At 50.3% G+C, this 11,284-nt stretch overlaps 1 protein-coding gene across 2 annotated transcripts in view; it reads left to right on the top strand.

Moving 5' to 3' along the window:
* Nucleotides 1-1,044: 1,044 nt before the first annotated feature.
* The window catches only part of IQGAP3 (IQ motif containing GTPase activating protein 3), a 37,892-nt gene continuing 27,652 nt past the window's right edge, over nucleotides 1,045-11,284 (top strand). Inside the window, exons 1-7 of one of the 2 annotated variants that reach the window (XM_073323024.2) lie at nucleotides 1,045-1,105; nucleotides 3,805-3,892; nucleotides 4,748-4,904; nucleotides 7,283-7,360; nucleotides 8,117-8,193; nucleotides 10,012-10,079; nucleotides 10,929-11,042. In XM_073323024.2, the coding sequence (XP_073179125.2) occupies nucleotides 1,066-1,105; nucleotides 3,805-3,892; nucleotides 4,748-4,904; nucleotides 7,283-7,360; nucleotides 8,117-8,193; nucleotides 10,012-10,079; nucleotides 10,929-11,042 (622 nt within the window). In that variant the 5' untranslated portion in view covers nucleotides 1,045-1,065. Of the gene's footprint in view, nucleotides 1,106-3,804; nucleotides 3,893-4,747; nucleotides 4,905-6,906; nucleotides 6,969-7,282; nucleotides 7,361-8,116; nucleotides 8,194-10,011; nucleotides 10,080-10,928; nucleotides 11,043-11,284 lie in introns of those variants that run through there. The other variant, XM_073323025.2, reaches the window with a different exon arrangement.

Below are 11,284 nucleotides of genomic sequence, written 5' to 3'. Positions count from 1 at the left end.
AGGAGTCCTGCTGCCCATTCTTCCTGGTCTAGCCACTAGATCTGCTTCTTCTCTGTTGCTTTATATTAGGGGTGCAGGTGTTAGAGGAGAGCGAGGTCTCTATTCCCCACTAATGTAAGGGCTGTTTTGCAGGGGACTCAAATACCAGTGAGAGATGCAGTGGCAGCAGCTGCATTATGCAAGCTGCTCCACCCGGCCTGCCCTGGAGAGACAGCCCCCCCATTCCCTACATGCTATAGGGCTACTGAGAGCAGGGGTTGGAACAGTCTCTTTGCCCCTTTCTAGCACTTCCCCCTCTCCCCTCCTCACATATCCTATGGGCCCCTGGCTGCGGTGCATGGGGCAGGGAGGTGCAGTGGGGAAAGGGGTAGATTTGGAGCCTGGTTTATGGAGCCAGGCAGCAGATGAGCCCCTGGGGGGGTCGGGGTCTGCAAAACTACCCCCACCCCCAGGCTGTACCCAGTGCCCTGGGTACCCCCAAGCTGTGCCCTGGGACCGCCCTGTCCAGGGGAACCCCCCTGTGTCCAGGGGAACTCCCTACCCTACTGTGTCCAGGGGAACCCCCCCAGCTGTGCCTAGGGAACCCCTCTGTGTCCAGGGGAACTCCCCACCCCTCTGTGTCCAGGGGAACCCCTCCAGTTGTGCCTAGGGAACCCCTCTGTGTCCAGGGGAACTCCCCACCCCTCTGTGTCCAGGGGAACCCCCCCAGCTGTGCCTAGGGAACCCCTCTGTGTCCAGGGGAACTCCCCACCCCTCTGTGTCCAGGGGAACCCCCCCAGTTGTGCCTAGGGAACCCCCCTGTGTCCAGGGGAACCCCCCAGCTGTGCCTAGGGAACCCCCCTGTGTCCAGGAGAACCCTCCCCCCCTTGGCAGTGCTCAGTGCCCAGAGAACCCCACTGTGCCCGGGGAACCCCTCCCCCCTTTGTGCCCCGCCCCCCGGGACTACATCCCCCAGCCTCCCCCGCGGCGCAGCCACGTGTCCCGGAGCAGCTGGCGGGGGAGGACCGGAGGCGGCGGGAGATTCAAATCCCGACTCTCGAGCCGGGCGGAGCCGAGCGCCGCGGGATGGAGCCGGCGGCCGAGGCCGGGCCGGCCCGGGCGGGCTGTGAGTGAGACCGGGCGGGCAGGGGAGAGACGGACGGACGGACCGACCGACCGACCGGAGCAGGGGGACAGACTGACATTGGCGTGGGGCAGGGCAGGAGAGGGGACGGGACGGGACAAGCAGCCAGGCTGATGGACGGGAGCAGTGGGGGGCTGTAGACAGGGGTGGGTGGAAGGGGACAGACAGGCCTGGGGACAGACTGATGGACAGCACTTGTGGGGAGTTGCTGGAGGGGCAATGGGCAGACATTGGCGTGGGGCAGGGGAGGAGAGGGGACAAGCAGCCAGGCTGATGGACAGGGGGGCAGACAGGAAGGGGTGTGGTGGAAGGGGCAGGCAGACAGACACAGGGGAGTGGCTGGTGGGTGCAGACAAGTGGGGGCAGACAATGGGGTGGGGGAACCGATGGGTGTGGTCCCGACCGTAGGGCAGACAGGGGACAGGTCTGGGTGTGCAGGAGGGGGCAGACACACCAGTGGGGGAGGGACCAGTGACCTGACTGTAGACAGGGCACAGATAATTGGGGTGCTGCAGGGATTGGTGCCAGAGGATGGACAGGCAGGCTGGGATCCGGCAGAGAGGTGGGTTTGGACCAGCCAGCCCATGGTGTGTGGACAGGGCTTGAGAGAGCTGACAGGATAAACAGCATCCAGAATGGACAATCAGAAAGGAATCTGGGGGTGTGGGAAAGAGTGCTGGCCCTGAGATGGACAGACAGACTGACAGTTGCCAGTTAGGGTACAGTCTGTGGGTCTTGTTGGGTGATTCCTGTTTCTCCTTAGAGTCAGGCGATGATCTAGTGGTCAGTCTAGAACTTGGGACACCCATGGTCAACTCCTTCCTCTGCCACATACCCCCTGTGTGACCTTGGGCAAGTCACTTAGTTGCTCTGAGCCTCCGTTTTCCCTATCTGTAAAATGGGGACAATAGCACTCTACAGGGGTGATGAGAGAATAAGTATTGTGAGGTGCTTGGATACTATGGAAATGGGGCCAAAAAGAGAGGAGCGTTGGGGTAGGGGTAATATTTTATGGGTAGGATGTCAGTGAGGGCAGAGCCCTTTCAGATGGTAGCCAATACACAGCAGGAGACGGGGGGTGGGGGGGAGGGCTAGCAAGATTTCTAGGGCATATGGCAAAACCCTGACCTTAGAGTGTGTGTGTGTCTGATTTTGTCTCTGGGAAGATTTGAACACACAAGGCGTGTGTGAATGCAAAAAATACAAATCTGGCTGAAGACATTTTAAATATGACCTATGGACTGAGTACAACAGGGACTTGTTAACCCAGCTCATGCTCTCTCTTTTGGCTGGCCATGCAGCGAGGGAAGGGAAAACCAGATCTGTTTACATGTAAAAAAGAAAGTAGCCAGCCAGAGCATAGTAGCCGTTAGATGGAAAGGGTTATTAAGTCATGTGATAGTCCTTCCCCCTTCTAGCAATGTACAACTGTTCTCTGCAGTGTGGGCATTGCCTCACCCAGCTTGTGATTTATAACCCTAGATGACATCACTAAATATATCAGAGGGATAAATATCAGGGAGGGAGAGGAATTATTTAAGCTCAGTACCAATGTGGACACAAGAACAAATGGATATAAACTGGCCATCAGGAAGTTTAGACTTGAAATTAGACGAAGGTTTCTAACCATCAGAGGAGTGAAGTTCTGGAACAGCCTCCCAAGAGGAGTGGAGGCAAAAGACATATCTGGCTTCAAGACTAAGCTTGATAAATTTATGGAAGGGATGATATGATGGGGTAGCCTAATTTTGGCAATTAATTGATCTTTGACTATTAGCGGTAAATATGCCCAATGGCCTGTGATGGGACACTAGTTAGGGTGGGATCTGAGTTACTACAGAGAATTCTTTCTTGGGTGTCTGGCTGTTGAGTCTTGCCGACATGCGCAGGGTTTAGCCCATCACCATATTTGGGGTCAGGAAGGAATTTTCCTCCAGGGCAGATTGGTAGAGGCCCTGTGGTTTTTTTTGCCTTCTTCTGCAGCGTGGGGCACGGGTCACTTGCTGGAGGATTCTCTGCACCTCAAAGTCTTTAAACCACGAGTTGAGGACTTCAGTAGCTCAGACATAGGTCAGGGGTTTGTTACAGGAGTGGGTGGCTGAGATTCTGTGTCCTGCGTTGTGCAGGAGGTCAGACTAGATGATCATAATTGTCCCTTCTGACCTTAAAGTCTATGAGTTGGTATTTTCCATGGTGGGGATAGAAGCTTGTTGCTTTTAATTTCTGCTAATACTCAGCTAGGCAGGACATGGGACTGGGGCAGAGTCTGCTGCTGTGGCCACCAAAACATAAAATTCATACTGTTATGGATATTAAAAAGTAATTTTGCATAAATCTAAGAGCGAAATGGGAGAATGCGGTTAGAAAACCATATTTAAAAACTCTGATTTTTGGCAAATGCCTTTTGCTTATTGCAACCAACAGTTTTAAAAAATTGTCCTTCACCACCAATGCTGTGGCTCTGTCTTGCATTTCCAGTGGCACAAAATATGTGCTAAAAACAATGCAGGAGATGCTGAGAGGCTGCTGGCATTGGAAATCCGGGGAATATTTTTACTAAGTTTTATGAAATCTTAATTGAAATATTTTAATTCAAATTATGATGCTGCTGCTGCTGATTTTTAACAAAACCTAAACTCTTGTCTGCGCTTGACCTGGCATCTCTCTCTTGAATTGTCCAGATGAGCGTCTCACTGCCGATGAGATGGATGAGCAGAGGAGACAGAATGTCGCCTATCAATATCTCTGTCGCTTAGAGGAAGCGAAACGGTGAGAGAGCATTCCAATAGGACTGATTAATTAGAGGGGCCCTGTCGGGGTTATATTGACCTAGCTTAACTGTCTCCTGTATAACAGGTTTTGCCTTCTAAATCAAACACCAGTTGGGACTTTAAGTCGCTCTTTGAGGAGTCTGGATCTTAAAACACCATTTCCCCCAGTGTTGGCATGCATGGGCTGATCTGTGTTTCTTGACAAGTGGGTCGTGACCCCGGGGGGGGGACGGGGGGAGACATGAAAGGCAGTGGGGGTGGGGGGGGAGTCGGGAGAAGTAACTGAAAACTGCTTACAATCTAAAGCAAAGACAATCTTGCGCACCCTGACCCTTCAAGGTTGTCTTTGCTGTCAGTCTCTCAAAACACACACACACACACACCAACTACACAGGCTTATAGCTATCAACAGTGCCTTTTTTCTACTCTGACTCTTATAATAAATGTAAAGGCGGGGAATGACACTTTTTGTCTGTGAATGAAGGGTGGCCAGCCTGACAAGCCGGAGGCAGCGTTGTTAGACTATCAGCAAACAATAAGCGGAAGCAAAGGGCTTTGAGCATGGGCTCAGGGGCAAGTGGATTTTAGTCCTGACTGCTGCCCTTTCCACTTTGTGCCTTGCTGTCTCCTGTCTGTAAAATGCAGAAACCCAGGAGGAAGAAGCACTATTTGAACAGATGCAAAATATTTTCATCACTTCACATCTCAGTATCCTGAAGCCCAACCCCGTGGCTATGCTGTGTCTGGAATGCCCCATAGGGTTGGTGGGAGACCTGCACTTGACATGGTAGCAGCATACTGGTCTTGTAAAAAACAACGGTCTCCCTAACTGGTTTTCCGTCTTTTGTGCCAGATGGATGGAGGCTTGTTTGAATGAGGAGCTGGCCTCCCCTACGGAGCTGGAGGAGAGCTTACGGAACGGGGTCATCCTCGCCAAGCTGGGACACTGCTTTGCACCAGACGTTGTCCCACTGAAAAAAATTTATGACTGTGAGCAGATGCGCTACAAGGTAAAGGAGTCGGGTGAAGAGATTTGCTTGGGTTAGAGGGAGTGAGTTTGCGATTGGGACTTTGGAGACCTGGGTTCCAATCCTGGCTTGTTGTGTGGCTTTGGGCAAATACCTTAAGCTGCTGGTACCTACAACGTCAACTGGAGCTGACGGGACCTGCAGTTGCTCAGCACTTGTGCAAACCAGATCCTCTCTGAAGGAAATGCTGGAAGTGAAACTGATCAGAGGCATGAATGAAACTGACCATCCTACATTCACTTAATAATCTGAATAAAATCCATCCCTCTGCAAATTAAATGGGGGTGTTGTGGGGGTTAATTAGTGCCCATCCAGCTCTCTCGAGTGCTGGGTAGCATTCTCAACCCATGTAGAGGAGGTATAGATCAGTAGAAGACCATTTCTCTGCAGATCAGGAGATCCCTGGTTGAAATCTACCTGTTGCCATGAAAGATTTTGAGATGCTCAACTACCGTGGTGACGGGTGGCAGAATAAAACCCTTCAGAAATGCTGGTTGGGTGGCTCACCTGGATAACCGCATGTGGTGATGCAAGGATGCGCTATATTGGAAGCCTTCAGAGCTTTTCACTCTGTCTCGCTCATATAAGGCAGAAATTTACCCTTCAAAGAGGCCAGTGCAGAGGCTAGTGAGCCGCTTAAATCTTCAAATTGGGGCTTTAAAATCTTCACGCCTGGGATTTTCAAAAGCCGGCCACGTTGGCCTAACTCAGCACCCGTTCACGTCAATGGGAGTTTTACTGCTGATGAAAATCCCACCTTACGCACATCAGCATTTTTGCTAGCTTTCTGTAACGGGGCAAATTTCAACCCATTCATGCATAGAAGACTTTACACTGCCAGAGCGCTGTAAAAAGCCAGGGGGAGCTTGGCATGAATGATAATTAAGGCCCCTAATAGGTTTAACCTAAATCCACTCTGCTAGGTCCAATGACTTTCTCTTAAATGCTCAATTTCTCTTAACACAGCAACATTTTAGCCACAGTATGCAACTGGCATGGGAGATTCTGCCTGTGTTGGACATGTGACAGGTTTGTTATACGTGACCTAAAATGGAATTTATTTACTATAGCAATTTATTTCTTTGCTGACACAGCAGCATATGGGTTCCATCCCCCTTTTTGTAAGCTTCCATCCCTGCTGCTTATTAAATCTCTGCACCTTGTTCCAGATGCATGGCGTGAATGGGAATCAAGGCAGGAAAAAAGGCTCCTTTTTAAAGGTTGCTGGTGATTCATTCTAGACCATGAGGTCCTTTGAAGTCCCCTTCTATTTCCAACACATCAAAGACTGTCTTGGATGAATGCAGCCTATGTGTCTGTTTCTGATCTGTAATGTGATGGTGCATAAAACATAAGGAATCCAGAGCTGTAGGGGCCGATCCTGTTCCTGTTGAAGTCAATGGGAAAATCTTTATTGGGCGGATGCTTTTGAATCCGTTCGTATCCTCTTAGATTAACTAACCCTAGTGCATGAATGAAGGCTCTCATTTCGCAAAGAGTTAAGCATGTGATTAATTTGACTCATGTGAGAGTTATTCAGGTGTGTAAGGCGCTGGAAGATCTGGCCCTATATGAATGTTTGTAAAATTATTTGAAAAGCAGAACATTTAAAAAGAAAATGAAATTAACTAACAAAAGCCTTGTCATGTTAGTTTCCGATCCCGCAGCAACCGATCGGTTGATTTCACTGGGTTATTTGCTGTGCTTAAAGTTAAGCTCTTTTGGGGGTAGGGACTATTGTTATCTTTTTGTTCTGTGTTTGTACAGTGCCTAGCACACCTGGTCCTTGACTGAAGCTCTATGTGCTACTACAGTACGTACAAACAAATAAGTCTTTGCAGGATTGGGGCCTTCACTCGATTTGATGCATTTTGGCATGAATAAGGAATCCTTTCAATTCTAGGTGGTGGTATTGGTGTGTGCTGCAAGATCTGTCTGATTCCCCTGTGGCTCTCAAATGGCTCTTGTGCCAAATCTTGGCTATGCTGTGTCTGTGGGTGAGCTGAGCGCCGCATGAAACTGGCATCAGCCTCTCCTGCGTCAAAGGTGGATGGATGGTTCTCGTGTTTTTTTTGCGGAGGGGGGGCATGATCTGATGCTTCTGACAGAGAGCTTGCTCCAGACCCTGACAATGCAGAGCTGACTGTCAATCCGGGTCACCGCCGCATTGTTCGTGGCCTGTGCTGGCTTAAATGGGTTTGGAAGAACGAGATGTAGCTGGTGCCTTCGGTTCAGTGTCCAGGAACAGCTGCGTCAACGGAAGGCACAAGAAACCCCCTAGTGGGCAACAACGGCATAACGCACCCATAAGGGAAGGGTCATTCTAACCCTTGTTTAATCTCTCCTCTCTTTTTTTCCAGGCAACTGGACTTCATTTTCGACACACGGATAATATCAACCACTGGCGTGACGCCATGACTCGCCTGGGGCTTCCTACGGTAATGTATTCGCGTCAGCGTGTCCGGGCCAAAAGCAGAGCCCGGAAAAGATGAGACGCCCTCTCTGCTTTGATAAAAACACAGAGCCCTTTCATGTAAGTGGGAGCCACTCGAGTGACTCCACCCAGCTGGGTGTACCATCAACACCTTGTGGAGTCAAAGGCAGCTGGTCAGGCTAATAAAACCTTCATTTGAAACTCCGTGGATGTGAAGGAACCTTCCTTTGTCTCTTGCACAACAGGGGCGTAAGACTTTCTAGGGTGCAATGAGTTCTGCATGAGCGATCCCTTCTCCATCTGTGAATTGCAGCGACCTGAGATGAAAGTCGTGGAAGGAGGGGGCGTTAAGGGGTTGCTGCATTCACAGTAGAAGACTAGACAGCTGTACAATCCTGCCAGATGCTCGACAGAGTGGCCTGTTGTATCGTGTTCTCACCTGGGGACCATGTGGAAGCTGCTCCCAACATGGATCAGCGTTGGCTCTCTGTGTCAGCAAAGACTGTAACAATAATCCCTAGTGCTTCTCAGCTTCAGGTCTTCAAAGCACTGTACAAAGGAGGTCGGTATCACTGTCCCCATTTTACAGATGGGGAAACTGAGAGGCAGGTCAGGGTCACCCAGTAGGTCAGGGCAGAACAGGGAATCAAACCCAGGTCTTTTAAGTCTCCAGCCCATGCCTAGCCCCTTGGCTATACTGTGCTGTTAAATAGTTAAAGTTAATTGGCATTTACATGGGTGCTGTCTGTATTGCCAACAGATCTTTCACCCAGAGACAACAGACATCTATGACAAGAAGAACATGCCACGGGTGGTCTATTGCATTCATGCTTTGAGGTTAGTGAGAAATCCAGGATGTAACGTGTAAAAGGGTTGCATCTCTCTGGGATTAGAGGTAGGGCTCTACCAAATTCACGGTCCACTTTGGTCAATTTCATGGTCGCAGGATTTAAAAAATCGTAAATTTCATGATTTCAACTATTTAAACTTGAAATTTCATGGTATTCTAATTGTGGGGGTCCTGACCCAAAAGGGAGTTGTTGGGGTGGGATGGCAATACCCTACCGCGCCATCCTATTGCCACCCTCGCTTCTGTGCTGCGGACTGCAGAGCTGGGCCCTCAGCAGCCGCCGCCGCGCTCCAGCCACCCAGCTCTGAAGGCAGCGTGGAGTAAACAGGGCAGTACCACGGCTCCCCTAAAATGACCCTGCGACCATCCCTCCCCTGCAACTCCCTTTTGGGTCAGAACCCCCAACTTGAGAAACGCTGGTCCCCTGCATGAAATCTGTATAGTCTAGGGTAAAAGCACACAGAAGACCAGATTGCACGGTCCGTGATGCGTTTTTCACGGCCGTGAATTTGGTAGGGCCCTAGTTATCGGAACTGAGGGGTCTTTTGCCTGTAGATTTTGACCAATGATACTTGCGCCCCCTGGTGGCCATTGTATGTTTTTCTCCGGAGGCCAGTAATTCTCAGATTTGGGTCCCGATCCTTTAACTCCATATCTGACAGACGACTCCCACACATGTCAAGTGAGGGCACGTATGTGTGTCTGTGGGATCTGTGTGACTGGATTGAGGTTATCCAATTCTATGCTTAGGTCCCCTGGCCATTTAAAATTTGTTCCCCAGAGGTGTTTTGCAGCAGTGGGGGGGGCTCGGTGCCTCTGACAATCCGGCCACTTACCCTAGGTGTCCGTTCATAGGCCCCCAGGTTTGCAAATATTGAGCCTAGGTTTTGAAACGCACATGGAGAGGCCTGCCACAGACTCTAAATGCCGTGACAAAATGTTATAAATACAATCCATGCAAAATACGGGGTGGGGGGGACCCGCTGCTGATCCCACCGAATCCCATCTCCTGTGGGGTTAAAAATATTAAAAATAAAATACTCTGTTGCTAAGTCCCCTTCATCCCACACAAATGCACATAAAGAGGGGCTTTGCCACATGCCCGTAAAGCCATTGGGTCTGGGCTGTTTCAGAGCAGAAGGGTGGAGTGATCATAGAATATCAGGGTTGGAAGGGACCTCAGGAGGTCATCTAGTCCAACCCCCTGCTGAAAGCAGGACCAATCCCCAATTTTTGCCCCAAATGGCCCGTCAAGGATTGAACTCTCAACCCTGGGTTTAGCAGGCCAATGCTCCAACCACTGAGCTATCCCTCCCCCCAAAGCCAAGGGGAGAACACCCTGACAGCGGCTCCCCTCCCTTTTAAGCCAAGGGGGGGTTCTGATTGAACACATGTGACTGGCAGAGGGAGGGAGAGATGGGGTCCAGTTTATTTAGCACTTCCGGGGTCCAAGCAACCACCTCCGTCTCTCTGGAAGGCAGCAGAGACCTAGTCTGAATCACATAGTGCTGGTGTCTATGCTTTACAAGGGGGTATCCTCCCTGTTTCTCAGATGGGGAAACTGAGGCACAGGGAAGGGGTGTGACTTGCCTGAGGTCATACAGCGAGCCAGTCACAGAGCTGGCATTGTAGAACTTTGATCTCCCAGTTCTGCGTTCTAATGACCAGACCACAGAGCTTACTGTGCCTTATACTGTAGGGATTAAAAACCCCATAGTGTGTGTGTGTGTGTGTGTTACCATGTGCCAGGAAAAAATTGAATTGTTAAATTCATCCATGAAGTGTGTTTTGTTTTAAATTTTCAGTTTATACTTGTTTAAGCTGGGGCTGGCTCCGCAGATCCAGGATTTATACGGGAAAGTGAACTTTACAGGTATGGGATGGTAAAGGACAAATCTGGGCTAGTTCCTGGGGGTTTCCTTGTTAAATCCAGCTGATCTGTATTTACTGCTTGTATCTCTGGAATTGTTCTGCAGAAGGGACGCTTCAGCGGGCTTTTTATTTATAAGAAGCTTTGTTTAAGCTGAGATACAAAAAAAGTCAATTTTTCTATCTCCATAGCTAACTAAGGAGACCAGTGGCCTGCTGTGCCAGGTGCTGTACATACACCTGTTAAGAGACCGTTCCTGCCCTGAACTATCTAAATAGACATGATGGACAAAGGGTGGGAGAGAAAATAGAAGCCCAGGGAGGGGAAGTGACTTGCCCAAGGTCACAGGGTAGATCAGTGGCAAAAGTGGGAATAAAATCCAGGTGTCCTGACTCCAGTCCAGTCCTACCCACTAGACCACACTCTCTCATTTGAGAGACTGGCTCCCTGTATGTGCCCAATTCAGCCCTGTTGACGTTAGAGACAGAAACACATGCTGCTGCTGGCTCCCTTAGCTCTGTTAGGTTTTCCCTGTTGAGACACTGAATGTCGTTTTACCGTATGGCCCTGGTTCTGCACTGGAGCCCTGTGCCCATGTACAGCTCCAGGGAAGCCTGTGGTACTGCACAGGGGGCTCCTGGCGCAGACCAAATTGGCTGATGTCCATTGACATCACTTGCCATTTAGGGTGGGGGTTAAGTCTCTGTACAGTGCCTGGCATCCCCTGTGCCCATTCCTGCCTGGGGCCTCTGCTTGCCATCCTCCTGGTAAATAGAAATGTCAGAAGGGCATCTGGTGCCGGCCCCGGACCAAACAGGCGTGTATTTGCTGACTTGGCTTGCTCTGTTCCAGAGGAGGAAATTAACAACATGAAACGGGAGCTGGAGAAATACGGCCTCCAGATGCCAGCCTTCAGCAAGATCGGTGGGATTCTCGCCAGTGAGCTCTCGGTGGATGAAGCAGCAGGTGATTTTACTCCCTAGGATAAAGGCTGACAGTGTTTTTTCCTGCAGCGGTGCTTGGATGAGTCTCTCCCTGCATTCTTTTGGCTTAATCCAGCTCTGTAACCCCTGAATGTGTTTGGCCCCTTTACAGGTCAGTCTAGGTCCAGCTCCGCTCGAACCACAGGGCTAATGGTTGTCAAGGGAGAGTTAGGTGCATGCTGCTTAGACCCCCGACTCCAGGAGAGTGGATCCCAGCTGTGGATC

This window comes from Lepidochelys kempii, chromosome 24 (genome assembly GCF_965140285.1).
Source record: "Lepidochelys kempii isolate rLepKem1 chromosome 24, rLepKem1.hap1, whole genome shotgun sequence".
NCBI classification, from domain to species: Eukaryota; Metazoa; Chordata; order Testudines; family Cheloniidae; genus Lepidochelys; species Lepidochelys kempii.
The sequence above is the reverse complement of the archived record's forward strand: the minus strand, read 5'-3'. Positions and strand labels throughout refer to the sequence as shown.